Source organism: Ambystoma mexicanum, chromosome 4q, assembly GCF_040938575.1.
Source record: "Ambystoma mexicanum isolate Mex_15411 chromosome 4q, UKY_AmexF1_1, whole genome shotgun sequence".
NCBI lineage: Eukaryota > Metazoa > Chordata > Amphibia > Caudata > Ambystomatidae > Ambystoma > Ambystoma mexicanum.
This window is the reverse complement of record NC_090928.1, coordinates 58,670,053-58,686,813: the sequence shown is the minus strand read 5'-3', so window position 1 is coordinate 58,686,813 and position 16,761 is coordinate 58,670,053. Positions and strand designations below refer to the sequence as shown.

General features: G+C 50.9%; 1 protein-coding gene across 7 annotated transcripts in view; it reads left to right on the top strand.

Annotated features, from left to right (window-relative positions):
* LAMA2 (laminin subunit alpha 2) overlaps window positions 1-16,761 on the top strand; it is a 3,027,572-nt gene that overhangs the window by 2,387,936 nt on the left and 622,875 nt on the right. For all 7 annotated transcript variants that reach the window (XM_069607473.1, XM_069607470.1, XM_069607476.1 and 4 more), the window contains one exon: window positions 6,857-7,020. In XM_069607473.1, coding sequence (XP_069463574.1) covers window positions 6,857-7,020 — 164 coding nt within the window. The remainder of the gene's footprint in view (window positions 1-6,856; window positions 7,021-16,761) is intronic.

The window sequence follows — 16,761 nt, the reverse complement described above, 5'->3', positions numbered from 1 at the left end:
GCTCAGGGCCTTCTCATCCCTATACCTCGTACTCTCTTCTCTACTACCCCTCACTAGTATGCTGTCTATCATCCGACCCTCTTCGTACTTGCGTGCGCTTTCTGATATGATCTTTTTCTTCCAGAGTGTCATTTCCCTGTCAGCCTCTTCCCTTTCGTCTTCCCTTCTCCTATTCTCCCGGTGTTCCATACACGCTGCCCTTTCTGTGATACCCCATATGCGTGCATCCTCCCAGTCCCTTTCTTCTTTCCCTTGCTACTCAAGTTCCTTCCTCAATCCTTTTTCCCTCCCCAGCTGCACCTGCCTCTCCGGTTCCTTTAGCTCAAGCTGCTTAGTGAGTATGTTTGTGTTCTCTTTAGATCGGCTATCTTTTCTTCCAGTCTTGCTTCTTCCTCCTTTGTTGAGTTCCCTTCTTCCCTGTTACTTACTTCTCCCTCCCTCTGCGTCCGTCCTGCTTCCACTCTTTCTTTTGCCTTGATCGCCCCCTCCTCCTTCCTCGTGATCATCCCCTGTAGCTTTAAGAGCACTTGTGCTGCTATCCATTTGTCTGGCCATATTCCTGCTAATTCAAGCTGTGCTTTCTTTATGCCATCATCATTCACCTGTGTCCCTTCCATACCTACCGTACCCTCTTTAAGTGACGTTTTTCGGTAGTGCTCTCCCGGAGCATACAGTGGTGGGTTGTATGTTGGGTTTGAATATCACTCCGCTGCTGTCACCTCTCATGCTTGGATGCTTCCTTCAATTCTCTCATTGGTTATAGACCTTCTGTCTCTTCCTCGCTCTCCTCAGCGCTGTCTGCGACACGGCTGGGAGGGGCCTGAGGCTGAGCGCATCCCTCGCCCCCAACATCCTTTTCTTCCTTTACTTCTTGCACGCTCATCATCCCTGGGCCATATCCCTGAAACATCCTCCAGAGTTGAATTTCTTTTAGATGGTTTGTCAACCTATTCCCCTTGTATGTGTTGTGTAAGTACGCTAGCAATGAATGTTGAGTTTCCTTGCAGAAGCTACCATTAGGCGGCCACGAGTTTCTTATTGTTTCATCTGTACCTTAAATACATTCTATACTGTACTTTACTATCTTATCTCTGTATGTTGGCAGTGTTTTACAAATGTATTGGAGTGGTGGTGTTAACGTGTGGTACCCATGGTGGGTTCCTATCCCATAGTACGATGACATTTTTAAATATATACCACCGTTACCTGGCCCCTAGTTGGGGACTTCTGACTCTCCGCTGTCAGTAGGAAGGGACATTGTTTTTGCGTTAAAACCCTCTTAATTACTTCAACACCTATTTCTCTGTTGTCTTGCGCTGGGCTGCCGTCCTGCGACATGCCCCTCTGCGCTTCTAGGGCCCCCTTTGACCCATGGTGTGCCAGGACCCCTTCGATCCTGCACTCAGCGTGGCGTGCTCTTGGGCCGCCCCGCCCTCTCAGGGTAGCCGATGATTGGCACGTCTGTGTTGTTTTTCAAGCCCTCCTCTCCTCTATTGCCTCACAGCCTGCACTGCGTATGTTCGTACCGTCCCGCCCACATGGGTGGTACCGCTACTCGGCACACACCCCTTGAGGACCTGCCGGCAAGCTCCGTGCGCGGCCGCCTGCTCACCTGTACCCCACCCTAGCCGCTGGCCACGGCTCCAATCTTCATAAAAAATGCAGTGTCCTATGCAATACTCTATGGGTGACGTCACCAGCTAACACAACTTACTACGTACACACAGTTTAACATGTAATGCGTGCCACTTTCCCCATAAGAAAAACCCCACAATCCCCACAGCTGTCTTCCCACTATGCCTGGAGGGGAGTATCAGTTAATCACTTTTCTTAATATAGTTAGTCTGCACCTGCTGCGTCGCCTCGTGTGTGATATGTTCCCTCACCACAGGAACTTAACCAGCCAACTATCTTCCGCAATCTGAGGGAGACTCTAGCTACCTCCTGCGGGGCTCACTCAATTAATAGGAATCCTCATCTACTCATCGAACTACAACGCCGACTAATAGGAATACGACACCCCCATACATGTGTTCGCCATCTAGACCAATCAGCATGGCACTCCGTCCAACACGTGGGGATTTGTCACCCCACCCAATATGCTCATCAACACAAGAAGGGACTACCTCTGCTCCGTTCCCTACTACAACTCACGTGCCGATCAGCACTCATACACCAAATTTTGCAACAATGTAAAAACCACCCCCCACCCCATTTACAATTCCTCCGCCAACCCACATAACACAATATTGTTTGTTGTGTGGTCCATACTCACATTAGGCTCACGTCTGCTGGTGCCGCTCAGTTTCGGGGACCCCTCCCAATCAGCTCGCCACTTCCCCTTGTCTGGACGACGTCTGGACACTCACCAACTGCGGGCAGGAACATTTTGAAGTCGTCTCCTGATGGCCAATCTCCGGATTGCGCAGTCCGGTCGTCTTACAGTTCCGCGATGGTTCTGCAGTCCTCCAAGGGGGCAGCGGCGGAGGGGAGCTGCGTAGCCGGGCCACCTTATCACAGACGATCTCGCTGGGGCCTCCAACATGTTAGGGCAAATTCTGGTGGTCGGCAGCGCCGTACCTGGGGTCCGCGGACCTCCAGCTCTCGGAAGGCCCTAACAACTTTCTTATCCCAAAGAAGAAGAGGGCCACACAAGAGCAATTAGTTACTGCTGTTTATTAGAAGAAACAAGCAGGGACAAATACATGGAACGTAGGTTCCAGGCAACTTCTCATCCTAGTCTGGCTCGCAGGCCTGTTTTGTACCTGAGTGACGTAATAGTTTGCATCACCTGTGAAAGTTCATCCCCGAACCTGCCGCCACTCTGGGTTGGTTCCCCGAGGGGTAGGTTCAGTATAGGACTATATAGTGGAAAGAGTTATTGATGGAGTAGAGGACAGGTGGTACGCCTGGTTCGTCCCTAGAAATTGTTACTTCGAAAATGATATATGGAGAGTTAGTGATTGGTTGTGTGGTATTGTCGTCAGCCTGCCGTGTCCTGAGCCCCCAAGCCTGGGACCATCGTCTTTCCCAGCCCACGATGTACTTGGTGCTGGCAACAATGTATGTGTTACTCACCGCCTGTAGGACTGGCCGGGGCGTTGAGAGGAAGGAACATCAAATGGACCGGAACCTTCTGTCACTGCTGAGTGTAGTCCAGAAAAGGACCCCTCAGACCAGACTGCCTCTCTTGAGGCGGCTCTTTAAGATAATGGACCCCCTTGACTGTGTAATAATAGAACAGGCAGGTTGGTGTATTACCCAAAAGAGTGGGGAGAAACCACACCACCACACCAAGCTGCAAAAAACACAAGATACAGATTAGAGGCAATAAATCAGAACATAAGGGAATGATGGAAATCTAGGATGTGAGCGAGTACCTGAAAAGGGGGTTGGCAGCTACTAGTTTAGGAGGAATTCTAAAGAAAAGAAAAGAAAAGTCTCAAATTGGAAGTTCTAGTTAGGTGGTTAATATTGATAGGAAAGTAAGGAGAAGGTCTTACCCCCTTATGAATGAAAGGAGGTCCAAAGAGAACACAACAGAGGTATAAAATAATAAACAGGGAAGGTTAGTAGAGGGTAGCTCCCCGAACAGCACGAGGGTCGCAACTAGATTCGGGATGGTGCAAGGAATCAGCAGAGCGTCCAGCTTGCACAATGAAGTATACACAAAGTCTATTCACAGAATACTGCAGTATGTTAAGAAGACAAGTCACAATGGCTGAAAATATTTTACCGTAATGAGTGAGAACTGTAATCAGGAAACAGAGGAAGCGGTAATCCGGCCAATGCTTGAATTGTAAACAGAAGAACCGGATCAACAAGTGTAACGTAATACACAACCAGCGGGAAGGAGAGACGTAGTCAAATAAGGGCCAGACAACAGGCAGGTCAGAAAGCGTTCCGAGGTCGGGCTTCAGGTAAACTTGCAAGAAGGAGAAAAACTGCCCATAAAGGATGACACAAGGCAGGTCCAGGGGCGTTCCGAAGTCGAGTCAACAGCCGGCAATTCCAAAGGCAGACAAGGGGCGCGCGAGATGCGATTCCGATAACAAGTCCGGGGTCAGGTACAGGAATAATCCAAGAGAGTACACACGAACGATGGCGAAAATAGCAACGCTAATTAGAAGCACCGTGTCTTGTGCGACGTGTGTTTTTATTTGGCCGAAGGAGCGTCAGAGTCAGCTGATTAGGAGAGGCCGCTTGTTCCTGTGGCGTGGTTTCCCTGACAACCGCCAGCGTCTCCAGAACGGGGAAGCAAGAAAGGACACCCGACCTCTTTGAAATCGGGAGCGCCGTGAACCAAGCAAAGCCGCTCGGTGCTCATGTGTAACAGTATGGCTATGTGTCAGTGAAAAACAATGGACAGGTTCTGCTACCGCCATTAGAGCGCTCCTTTCCCATCACCGCCTGTGTCAGAGTGGTCACAACTTTGTTGCAAGAGGGGTCCCAGCCATGGGATACCAATGCTCCTTCCGTCTTAGGGAATTGGCATTATATCAGGTCGACCGGTTCACATGTTGAGAGACCGCGGTTGAGGCAGAATGACTGGTATTTAATTTGTATTTTGCTCCGGATAGACGCAGCAGTGGCAGGTGTCGCCTTGGCTTGGAGAGCGCGGAATGTGAATTGCAACATCGTGACCTTGGCTGTGGTGGCTTCAGGCAGGGGTTGTTCTGCGTGCTCAGCACCTTGTAGCTCCGTAAAAGCTGTTTGTGGCCCGTCGGCTCTGTTCTGAGGCCTACTTCGGCATGGTTGTATGTTGTGGCATAAGGTCCATAGGGTAAGGGGGTGTGGGGCGCAGCGTGGTTCCTTGTACATCGGTACATCTATAGGGTCCTATCTCCCGGGTTAGTAGCATGAATCCTCTGCAAGCATATACACAAACTCTTCAGGCGTCTTGCATTTCTGCAATGCGGTTTCTGGCCTATGTGGAAAATAATAATGATGCACGTCTGTGAGTGTACACGGTCCGCTAAGTCATAGCACTGAGCGTGTTCTTCGTGTGGATTGGTGTGTGTCTGTTTCTGTCTATCATGGCTACGTCGTCATGTCATCTCTAACGATGGCAGCTTAGGTTGCAAAGCATTAGTCGAGCTGGTCCATAAGATTGGTCCCAGCTCTGTCTTGGTTCCCGCCGCATGTCTTGGGGGGTGGGGCGGATGCGGCCTGGTTTCGCAGGTGGATCATGGTCACGGTGTGCGTTGGCATCCGGGGCAGTGGGCAGAGGTGCAAACTTGTGTGGCCGGAGATTCTTTGGCCGTGACGTTGTCTTCCACAGTTTGTACTTGGCCTGGGGGAAGGGACCCTCCCATTTGTCCTCTTCAGGCTGGGGCCTCCCTCTGTAACAGCCTCACTGCCTCTCTGAAACTTGAGCAGTACCATCTCCGGTTACGAAAGCAGCTCAAGACTTTCCTCTTTCCTTCTGCTTTCTCTCTTCCTCTACCTTGCTGATCTCCTGTCTGATACTGCACTGGTTACCTGGGTACCCTCTGAACCATGGGCCCAGGTCCTTGCCCTCCCAGTTGCACACCTGAACTGCCTCCTGGCAACCCTGCACTTGCGGCTGTATCTGCAACCCCACAACCTCCTACCTGCACTTATCTAACTCTTGTTTTCTGCACTTAAACCTGCACTGCCACCTGCTGGCTGCACTTCTTGTTTTTGGTGTTTGATCCTATGTCTTGCACTTGCTCCTCCTCCCCTTCCCCTGGAACTTCTCCCCTCACCTCACCCCTGCACTTGCACAATCTCAATGTCACTGGGCCTAGTAAGATCGTTGTCTTGTCCCCCCCTGTTCTCCTCTCCTGCCTCGTTGCGCCTCAAAACACATATGTATAGGTGCATTATAAATAAAAAATCATATCATATCAGTGTCTGCCTTAAAGGACATTTTCAAGCCAGTCGAGCTCCTCGAGCTGCAACCGACTGCACCACTGAATGTTGTCACACCGCATTCTCTAACGTCATCCGAGATGGCTCGACCAGTGCTTCAGTCCCACCAACCAGTACTGAGAACAATTCCTGACCCTGTACCGCTGTGTAGGCCAGCCTGCAGCAGTCTGTACAGAACTGCCTGCCGCCTGATACCTGTCTCCCATCTTGAACTCTGTTGCAGAAGCTGCAACGTGCCCTGAAACCGACTTGACCCTGTCGAGCACCAAAAACATCTACAAGCACAAGGTACATTGGGGTTCTGTCCCCCTGATCCTTCTCCGAAGGCCCCTAGTGAAATTTTATGACCCATTACTCCCTTTGTGCTGAAACCAACTATCCTTGAACTATTGTGATTAATTACTTTGGATACTGACAGGAGGGTAGTGGGTAGAGTGCATCCCCTTTCTGTCTTGAAAGTCTTGAAACTGTCTGTCCTCTGCATTCCTTTACAAGGTGGGTTGTATTTTGTAGTGTGCTAGAACTGTCTGTTGTGATAATAATTAAGTGGATATTTTTTATACAACCTTGACTGAACATTCCCTTTTATCATTGGGTAATGATTGTAATTTTGCTGTGTTGCAATCTTGCTGTCTTGCAGAGATAATGCTGCCGTTCCATCCACGTTACCAAAATTGGACAAGGAGGATTATAATTTGATTGCGTTTCAAATCTGTTTGGATGCCTTCTGGTGTACTAGAGGTGTGCGGCTGAATGATGGTTTAGAAACCGATATTCATCCCTGTACCACTGGTGCCCCAGAAGGTGATTTGTCACTGACACCCTGCATTTGTTTATATTTGCGAATACAGGAAAGCATGTATTTGACCTATTAGAATAATGACCTGAATTCGAGCCATTATTTTTTAATGCTAATGTTTTGCTGAGTTTTTAAAATGTGTTTTCCTTCTATCGTTGACAGGATCTAGAAGGCATGAACAGTGAGTTGGGACCGTTGTCTGCAACACTTAAGGAAAGAATTGACAATCTGACCCAAGCAATACAAGGAAAGCAGCTTCCGGAGAAGGTGTTAATGGCCGAGAACCATGCTGCCCAGCTGAATGAATCCTCTTCCATCCTGGATGGGTAAGACATCGTTTATGCCATTTAGACATCCTTTTGTATTCTCACAGGGATTTCTGAAAGACGAATGAAGACTCACCAGGCACCTCACCCCACACTTGGATGCCTCCATTGGCTTTGGCATCCTGTTTCCTTTTAGGAATCAGAGTTCCAGAGTATGAAGAGACAAAGGGCCTCATTATAAGTGTACCTGCACTTTTCCGGACCAGAAAACTACAAGTTTGCTGGTGCGGGTTACATGACTTGCATCCAGCCAAGAGCTGGAGGTAACTCAGGCCGCCATCGGCATTAAAGAGCCAGTATTTCCAGCACCGGTAATACGTACTGGAAATACCTGCAATATCCCCCATGGAGTCCTATTGGACTCCATGGAATGAGGAATTACTGGTATTTCCGTCTCTTGTAATATTCCAGTAATACCGGGATATCAAGCGGCAGAAATGATAATACAGTTTGGTGGTATACCCCGGTAATTCCCAGAGGGATACCACCAAACTTGGAAAGATCTCCAAAGAAGTCAAGAATAGATGGAACTGAAAAATAATTATTGTAAATATTTTTTTTTAAATCCTCAATGTTCCTACATGCATTAACAAAAGGAGTCAAGGAATTAATGTCCAGTATCGGGTCAGAAATTGAGTGTACAACGGCTTTGCCGTGGATGAATTGGGATGCTAGCACTGAGACTGAAACTTGACACTGAAACAGCCCCCCTCCAGCAGTGCAGTTTTCTGCACTGACCCCTGCTTTGGTTCAAGACAAGGTCGCACAGAAGGGCAGTAAGAGGGGGTTAGGCACAACGCTTATCTTACTCTGTTTACCAATGCACTGGCAGAGTTGAAGGGACAGCACTGCACTGGTGCTTGCTTTGACATCTGATCTTCTGCACACGGCTGCATAGAAAGGAATACATGATGGGATGATTACAGTTAGAAAACAAGTCTTCATAAGCATGGCAACTTCTAAATTGGCAGTCCTGACTCTTGTGACAAATTCCCCAGCCTGGTTCTGTGGGCCTCTGGGAGAGTGGTTCAAGGGTTGTGTTCCTTCCGGAGCTAGTGGATGTTTGACCCAGAGACAGCATCAGGAGGATCCCCGGGTCAGTCTCTCAGGGACTGCAAGGCTTGACAAGGGGCATTCACAGAAACAACCAAAGGTGGTAGAGCATAGGCGGTGTCAAGGAATACAGACGAAGGTGGTAGGACGGAGGAGGTGGTGGTCGTGGTAACGGGGCCTGTCAAAGGTGGTTGAGAGGAAGTGGTGGTGAGAAGCTACGCGGACAGTTGTATAGAGGAAGTGATAGTGAGAAGATCAGGGCAAGGAGGTCACACTCTCCGTATTGCAATGAGAATCGATGTGTGACTGCCAGATTCATTTTAGCAGTAGACATTAGCAACTGAGTTAACACTAATGCCTTGCACAATAGCCCAGACGGGACTTAATGCAAGAGTAATCTTGAGAACAAAGTGTACGACCCTGGGCCTCTATAACGGCTGTAATCCCCCTGCTAACAATCTCGCATTACAGTCCATGTCTATGGTAATCCTCAAGAAAGCAATTCCAACTCGAACTCCAAACCCCAAGGATAGAAAGGACTTAAATCGGAGCATGAATAATGACAATTTCAAAAAGGTCACCCGGCCGTTGGTATCAGCAGGTCTATTAACACATCTCCAGTCAGTCTGAGACATAAGTGCCAGAAGCAAAAGAAGACTGGATGGTGACGGGGATGAATAGATGAGAATGAACCTCTAGGAAAGCATTATGGAATGTATTCTAGACAGCCACTCTGTAAACCAAATTCACTTTATCGGTCATATAGGTATAAAACTGATTTGCCACTGAATAAAGAGCAGGGTTTGAGCAAAGTGAAAACTAGCATTGTGTTTGGTTGCACTTCCAGGTCCACGGAATCATCAAGAAAGCATGTGCCCAAATCATCAAATATAACCTCCAACCAGGAACTGCAACAGGACAAGCATGACTGAGATTGCCAGATAACTCCTTCAGGCCAATTGTTAAACCAAGTGCTTGAACCAATGTGCCTCCAAACCCATCCAAGGATTTTGACTGAGCCCCAAGATTCAGAGCAATTCTAAGCCAGTGCAAGAGCCTTGAGCTGTTTTTAAAATAGGTACAAGAAGGAGAATGCAACAATGGGCATGCATCAAAGTAATAAGGGAACTTATAGAAATGGAAGACAGAGGTAAAATAAACTAAGATCAACATAACTGCCACCAGAAGCTAGAATGGAGGACTGATGCAGGAAGGATCCCAGGCAAAACAACCCCACCAAACAGACAATTCGTAAGGCTAAAATATTGCATTTTCTAGTCCATAAATGTTCACAAATGGAAGCTTGAGTAATGAAGTGGAAGAAACAGCAACAGGTCAGTCAAGGGAACATTCTTACTCCTAAAGCCTGAAAGACATTGATAGGAAGCAACAAAAGGGGCTTTTTTATATGAAACAATTTTCAAATAAAATAATTGTTACAAAACTTGTCCTCATCAATCAGGACTAGAGTAGCTAATGTACTGCCCGATGTAAGTTGTAATTGTTTTAGTTTCCGTAGTTTGAAGCCTGCATTCTGCTGCATGTTTTGGACTATGACTCCCATGATCCCTCACCATTGCCTCTGCTGAGTGGGGCTACAGGAAGTTGTAATGTAAGACCTCAGGAGATCCAAAGCTTTCAAACTCCCACTGTATTGAATCAGACATTGTAGATTGCTAGGTGCAGTTCCCCAACCACTATGTAAAATGCTTGACAAATGTTTTCTGACCTTCATAAAATACAGGGTATATTGCATCAGTGCTGCATCTCCAAACATAGTCCAAAATGTTTCCCAATGGCTGGTACTTACCAGTAAGGTCACTGAGAAGTTCATAGGTGCTGTCCTATATATATATATATATATATATATATATATATATATATATATATATATACACATATATATTTTTTTAATTGTTCATGCGTTTATTTACAAAACTTAAAAGAAACACATGTATTGTCAAAACTATAAAAGATACAGAGTAAAAAAAATGTATCATAATTCTCCATTAAAACCTATTGCATCATAATAATATGCAAAAGGATAAGAAATCATTCAAATACTACATATTCAAATAAAATCAAGTTCTTACATTCAGTTTAGACACTTCATCAATAATTATGAGACCAAAAATTCATTGAATGCTTTAAGCAACCTATTTCTCATCGATAACAGGCTTCCAGATGTCATGGGCAGCAGCGTTTATCCCAACTGATTGCGCCCCTACCAATGTAGCCCAAAACTGGTCCCCGCTTATATTGTCTAAGGAACTAATAAAGCTCCCATATCCACTCCTATAATAGTTCTGCAAAACAGTGCATGAAGTTAAGACATGTTAACAGGTCTCAACTTTGAGACTGCACCATCTACAAATATCATTGTGTGTTAAAGAATTTTTCCAATGGCTATTTAACTCTAAATATATATACCTTACATACCATGCCATAACTGGGAATAGTCATTCTAGAATATCGATTTTGTTATATATGCACAAACCAGGATTGGTACTTGTGCCGACCACGCTAAGAAGTTCTTCAATATGTTGTCTGTAGACCTGTTCTGAATTCTGCTCACTTTGAAAAAAAGAAGAGATGCTGTCCTACCAGTTTTATATAGTTTTCTAATCCTAAATTGTCTTTAAGAACAAGTTTTTTGCCACCAAACCTGTGATGTCTTAACATTTCTCCAGCATGGGGTCTGGCATGGATTCACATGCTCATGAATATTCCCTGTCGTCAGGCTGGGAATCCTCGGTAAAGAAAAAACCAGTATCAGTTTCGTTTCTGATCTGTCTTTCGTAGTAATAACCAATCACTGGTCTCTGCGTCATACTGACCACAGCCAATGACTGCCCTCTACCTAAGCACCGCCTCTGGCAGCCATCTTCAGATTTTTACCGCACGTTCATGTGTTGGGATCCTCGTGCTATTGCTCTCGAGCGTTAGTGCTATTTTTCGCGCTTTTTCACATCAAGGCGCAGAAGTTCCGGATGGTCACCCTCCAGCACGTCCTGGGTCAGCTGGAGGAAGGAGACTTCCTATCGTCGTTGGATTTGGAGGATGCCGACTTCCACATTCCCATCCTAAAGGGGCACCGGAAATTCCTCAGGTTCGTGGTCCAAGGGCGTCATTACCAGTTCAAAGCCCTTCCCTTCGGACTACGGTCGGCACCCAGGGTATTCACCAAGTGCCTCGCACCGGTGGCGGCGCAGCTGCGCCGCGAGGGGATTCACGTCTAGCCTTCATGAGGACAAGACGCACGTGGAGAAGGACTGTGCGTTTTGCGGCAACATGTCGGAACGGACCATGAAGGACCGCCATCAACGTCTCGCCAACTGGCTGGAGGGTAAGAGCCCGTCTGGCGAGAAGAAGAAGAAATCCGAGCGGTCTTCTAAGACCTTTGAGGGCGCCCCGGCGACGGGGGCCCAACATAAGGCTAAGCACCGCGAGTCCGCTGGCACCGGGAGCGCCGAACGGTCGGGCTCTACGGGTGCCAGGCAGGGCGCACCCTCCCCGGCACCATCAACCACGAGCCAACGCTCTGGGTCGGGTAAGAGGAAGGCCGAGCACCCGGCGAAGCTCCTGGAGAGGCCCCGGTCGAGCTCTAAGGCAGAGGAGGAGCGTGGCAGTGCCCCCTCCCTCAAGGATAAGGCGGTGAGCGCACCTAAGGTGGTGAAGGCCTTGATCCATCCGACCAAGCCCTCTATCGAAACGGTCGCGGCGGCCCTGGCTCAGCCTGTGGAGGCTGCACCAGTGGTGGCGACCTCGGGGCCCAGAATCTCCCTGCCTCCTCGGAGGGAGTCTTCTTTTGTGCCCATCGATAGGACCCCCGTGAAACCCTCCGTGGGGAAGAAGAAGGGGGGGCAGGGCGTCGTCGTAGATTCGGCCTCAACCTCAGAAGAGGAGCTGATCGAGGTCTTAAGCCACGGCCTAGGCGTGGAAGAAGGCCAGCCCGTCGGAATGGACCCCGACGCAGGTGACGACGACGACATCGTCGAGGATACCGACGGGGCCCCTGCTCGCCCGTCGGACTCCCCTCTGCCAGCGCCGCAAGACAACTCGGCGGCCATTTTGTTGGCCATACAGTCCTTATGCTCCGAGATAAGGACGAGGCTTCCGTTACCGACGGAGGAACCTCTCCCGTCGGGGGATCCAGAACCGGGACCTTCTGGTGTTCCCCCTACCAAGAAAAGAAGGATCCATCCACCACCTCCTTTTCAACCGTCGCGCCCCGTCCAGCCCTCCTCCCCGTCCACCCGAGGGGATGATACGGGGACTGACACGGCAGCGACGGGTACGGACGACGAGGCATACAACGAGGATTTTCCGTCGTCGCCTCCCGCCAGGGCTTCTCCGCCCGACGAGATCGGATCTTTCCACTCCATGATCTCCAGGGCTTCCGAGCTTTTCCAACTCTGCCCTGAGGAGAAGAAAAAGGAAGGCTTCCTTTATCAGCGGCGCGAGGCCAAGAGGAAGACGGTCCTCGCAGTGCCTCTGTTGGACGACATTTGGGATGAGGGCCTTTCCCTCCTCAAGAACCCTTCCACGACGCCAGCTAGAAGAGACCGGTACGAGAAAAAGTACCGGGTCCCGGACACGGCCCCCCTGTGCCTCCGGGCGCAGCCTACCCCGGATTCCGTCGTCTCCGCGGCAGCCAGGAAGAAAGCGGGGGCGAGGGAAGGAAATTGGATGCTATGGGACGTAGAATCATCTCGTCGGCAGCGACGACGATTAAAGCGGCCAACGCCTTGGCTATCGTGGCTCGCTACCACAGGGAGCTCTGGTACAAGATAGCTCCCCTGCTGGATTTTCTGCCGGACGACAAGAGGGCGGAGGCCCTGGAGATCCTGCAGGAAGGTGAGGTGGCCTCGGACCACGCCATCACCGTGGCGACGGACATCGCCGACACTGGGTTCCGCCAGCTGGGCAACGGCGTTTGCCTTCGACGTCGTGGATGGCTCAAAGCTACGGACTTCCGGCAGGACGTCCAGACCAGAGTCCTGGACATGCCCTTCGACGGGAACAATCTGTTTGGGAAGATAGTGGACGATTCCCTTCAGGCCATCAAGGCGGATACTGAGACGGCCCGGGCCCTTGGAGTTCTGCAGCAACGACGGACGCCCTTTCGGAGCAGCGGAGGCAAGGGCGCCTCCAAAGGTTCCGGCGGCGGTTTCGCTTCCTACCGTCAAGCGGCCTGCTCGTCGTCGCAAGAGGCCTACAGAGGACGAGGCAAGTCTAGCGGACCCCGCCGTCGTCGCCAAGGAGGTCAAGGCGGCAAGGCCGCGTCCAAGCAGGATTGAACCGGCCGTGGGGTCGGGCCCCCACCGAAGCACCCCGGTGGGAGGCCGGCTGGCGGGCTTCGTCAGCGTGTGGGAGTCCATCTCCACCGACCGTTGGGTGCTGGACGCCCTGGCCCGGGGCCACGCGCTCGAGTTTCAAAGAAGGTGCCCGCGCGTCCCCCCCGTGGCCAGGAAAGAACTTCACGCCCCTCAACTTCTCCTGGAGGTAAAGGCGATGCTCAGGAAGGGCGCCATCGAACTCGTCCCAAAGGGGCTTCGGGGCTCCGGAGTCTACTCCCCTACCTGGACGACTGGCTCATCCGCGCCAAGACGAGGGAGCTCGCCGTGGTCCACACGGCAAGGACCGTCCAACTCCTCACGGACCTGGGATTCTCCGTGAACTACGCCAAATCCCACCTGGTGCCCGCGCAAGTCGCACTGTTTCTGGGAGCGAGGCTCGACACAGTGTCCCTTCTGGCCTCCCCGTCGGAGGAGAGGACCAGGACCATCTTGGGCAAGGTGCAACGGATGTTGGTGGCCGACGCGGCCAAAGTGAGGTCCATCAAGTCCCTCCTCGGGATGATGTCTTCCTGCATCTACCTCATTCCCATGTGCAGGCTCCGGATGCGCCCGTTGCAAGAATTCCTGGATGCGCGCTGGATCCAGACGACGGGCAGCTTCGAGGAAAGGATCAAGCTCGACGAGAGCTTCCGACGAGCGATACGGTGGTGGGGCACCCGCGCGCATCTGACGGCGGGCATGGACTTCCAGGCCCCAGCCCACCGGGAGACTGTGACCACGGATGCCTCCCTGGAAGGGTGGGGAGCGCACACTGAAAATCTGCACGCAAGGGGACTCTGGCTCCCGACGGAGAAGTCCCTGCATATCAACGTCCTGGAGCTCCGTGCAGTGTTTTGGGCCCTCAGGTCCTTCCTTCCGTCCCTCAAGGGCAAGGTGGTGAGGATCTTCACCGACAACACCACCACCATGTTTTACATCAGGAAACAGGGCGGAACCAGGTCCCCAGCGCTGTCCAAGGAGGCGCAGGACCTGTGGCATTGGGCCATCGGCCAAGGGATTTTTCTGGTGCCGTTTCATCTGGCAGGGATAAAAAACACCATCGCCGACTCACTCAGCAGGGAGCTGCGCTCGTGCCACGAGTGGGAACTACGGCAGGATCTGGTGGATCGCCTCTTCCGACGGTGGGGCACACCCCAGATCGACCTGTTCGCGACGGCGACGAACACCAAGTGCCGGAGGTTCGCCAGCAGGTTTCCCCAGACGAGGAGCATGGGCAATGCTTTCTCGTTCCCCTGGGAGGGCCTGTTCCTCTACGCGTTCCCTCCTTTGCCTCTGCTAATCCGGCTCATCAACCAGCTCAAGAGGTCACGGTGCAGGATGATCCTCGTCGCACCTGCGTGGCCGAGGCAGATATGGTTCCCGGACTTGCTGGACTTGTCAGCGTCCCCGCCGATCAAGCTGCCGGCGGACGCGGATCTACTCTCCAGGGAAGGAGGCGCCATCCTCCACCACGACCCGAAGTCGCTGAACTTGCAGGCCTGGCTCCTGCAGCGCTAGAGTTTGGAGGATACGACATACCGGCCGATTGCAGAGAGGTTCTTGCAAAGGCCAGGGCGTCCTCGACTCTTAAATGCTACGGACACAAATGGAAGAGGTTCTCTGTCTGGTGCCGCGCACAGAAGATTAACCCTCTACGGATTACGGCTCCCCAAGTACTGCCGTACCTGCTGACGCTGGCCAAAGCTGGTCTGGCACACGCGTCCATCAAGATTCATCTTGCTGCGATCTCCCGATACACCAGAACCACGGGGCGGACGTCCTTGTGGTCTCATCGTCTGGTGAAAGAGTTCATGAAGGGACTGTTCAGATCGTTCCCGCCGGTGAAGGCTCCGGCCCCGGCGTGGGAGCTCAACGTGGTGCTGACCAAGCTCATGGGACCTCCGTTCGAGCCTCTGCACTCGGCCCCGTTGAAGTTTCTATCGTGGAAAACAGCTTTTCTTGTGGCCATCACCTCCGCACGACGAGTGGGAGAGATCCAGGCCCTTTCCTGCAAGGCCCCGTACTTGACTTTCCACGACACGAGGGTAGTGCTCAGGACGCACCCCTCCTTCATGCCCAAGGTACCGTCGGACTTCCATCTCAACGAACCCTTGGTGTTACCTGTGTTCTTCCCGTCGCCTTCGTCGCCGGCTGAGAGGACTTTGCACTCGCTGGATGTAGCTAGAGCGCTGAAGTTCTACGTGGACCGCACGAAGGGTTTTCGGAAGACGTCACAACTCTTTGTGAACTTTGGACCTGTCAATCAGGGGAAGGCTCTCTCGAAGGCTTCCATCTCCAGATGGCTCTCCGGCTGTATCATGTGCTGTCACCGGTTGGCAAACCGACCGCTGCCTGGCCGTCCGAGAGCCCATTCCACCAGAGCGATCGCAGCTACCACGGCGTTCCTATCTGGTGTGCCCCTGCTGGACATATGCAGGGCTGCTACGTGGAGGTCGACGCACACCTTCACGAAATTCTACTGCGTCGACCGGGATTCCAGGGAGGAGTCCAGGGTCGGCCAAGCAGTGCTGCGCAACCTGTTCGCCTGAGGTGAGCCTGGTGAGGAGGTAAGATGCTTAATGTTGAGTTGATGTGATGCTTAATGTTGAGCCTTTGCCACCTCCCGTGGTTGTGCATGTGTGTACTGCTATGTATTCTTTATTCATGAGCATGTGAATCCATGCCAGACCCCATGCTGGAGAAGGAACAAGTTACTTACCTGTAACTGTGGTTCTCCAGCATGGGTCTGGCATGGATTCACATGCGAACCCTCCCGCCTACCCCTCTGCGGCTCTTCACTTGGTCATACTGCCACTTCACGTGCTTCCAAATCTGAAGATAGCTGCCAGAGGCGGTGCTTAGGTAGAGGGCAGTCATTGGCTGTGGTCAGTATGACGCAGAGACCAGTGATTGGTTATTACTACGAAAGACAGATCAGAAACGAAACTGATACTGGTTTTTTCTTTACCGAGGATTCCCAGCCTGACGACGGGGAATATTCATGAGCATGTGAATCCATGCCAGACCCATGCTGGAGAACAACAGTTACAGGTAAGTAACTTGTTCCTTCCCCACAGTTTTCTTATATAGAGGACATCATCCAACTTTTTTGCCTGGTAGTCCTTTCTGGTTTCCAAAGTATAGGCATCTAAAAATGTCCCATCACCCCTCAAGAAATATGGTCTAAGTTAAAATATTTTAATATGATAGAAAGAGATAGGGCTTTCTGCCATTTGGAGGATTAGGATATACAACAATGGTTCAATGAGAGAAGATACCGAGTGTGGCTCTCAGGTACAGAGGGCATACAAACCTTTTCTACAAACCTGGAGACTGTGTGAAGATTTAG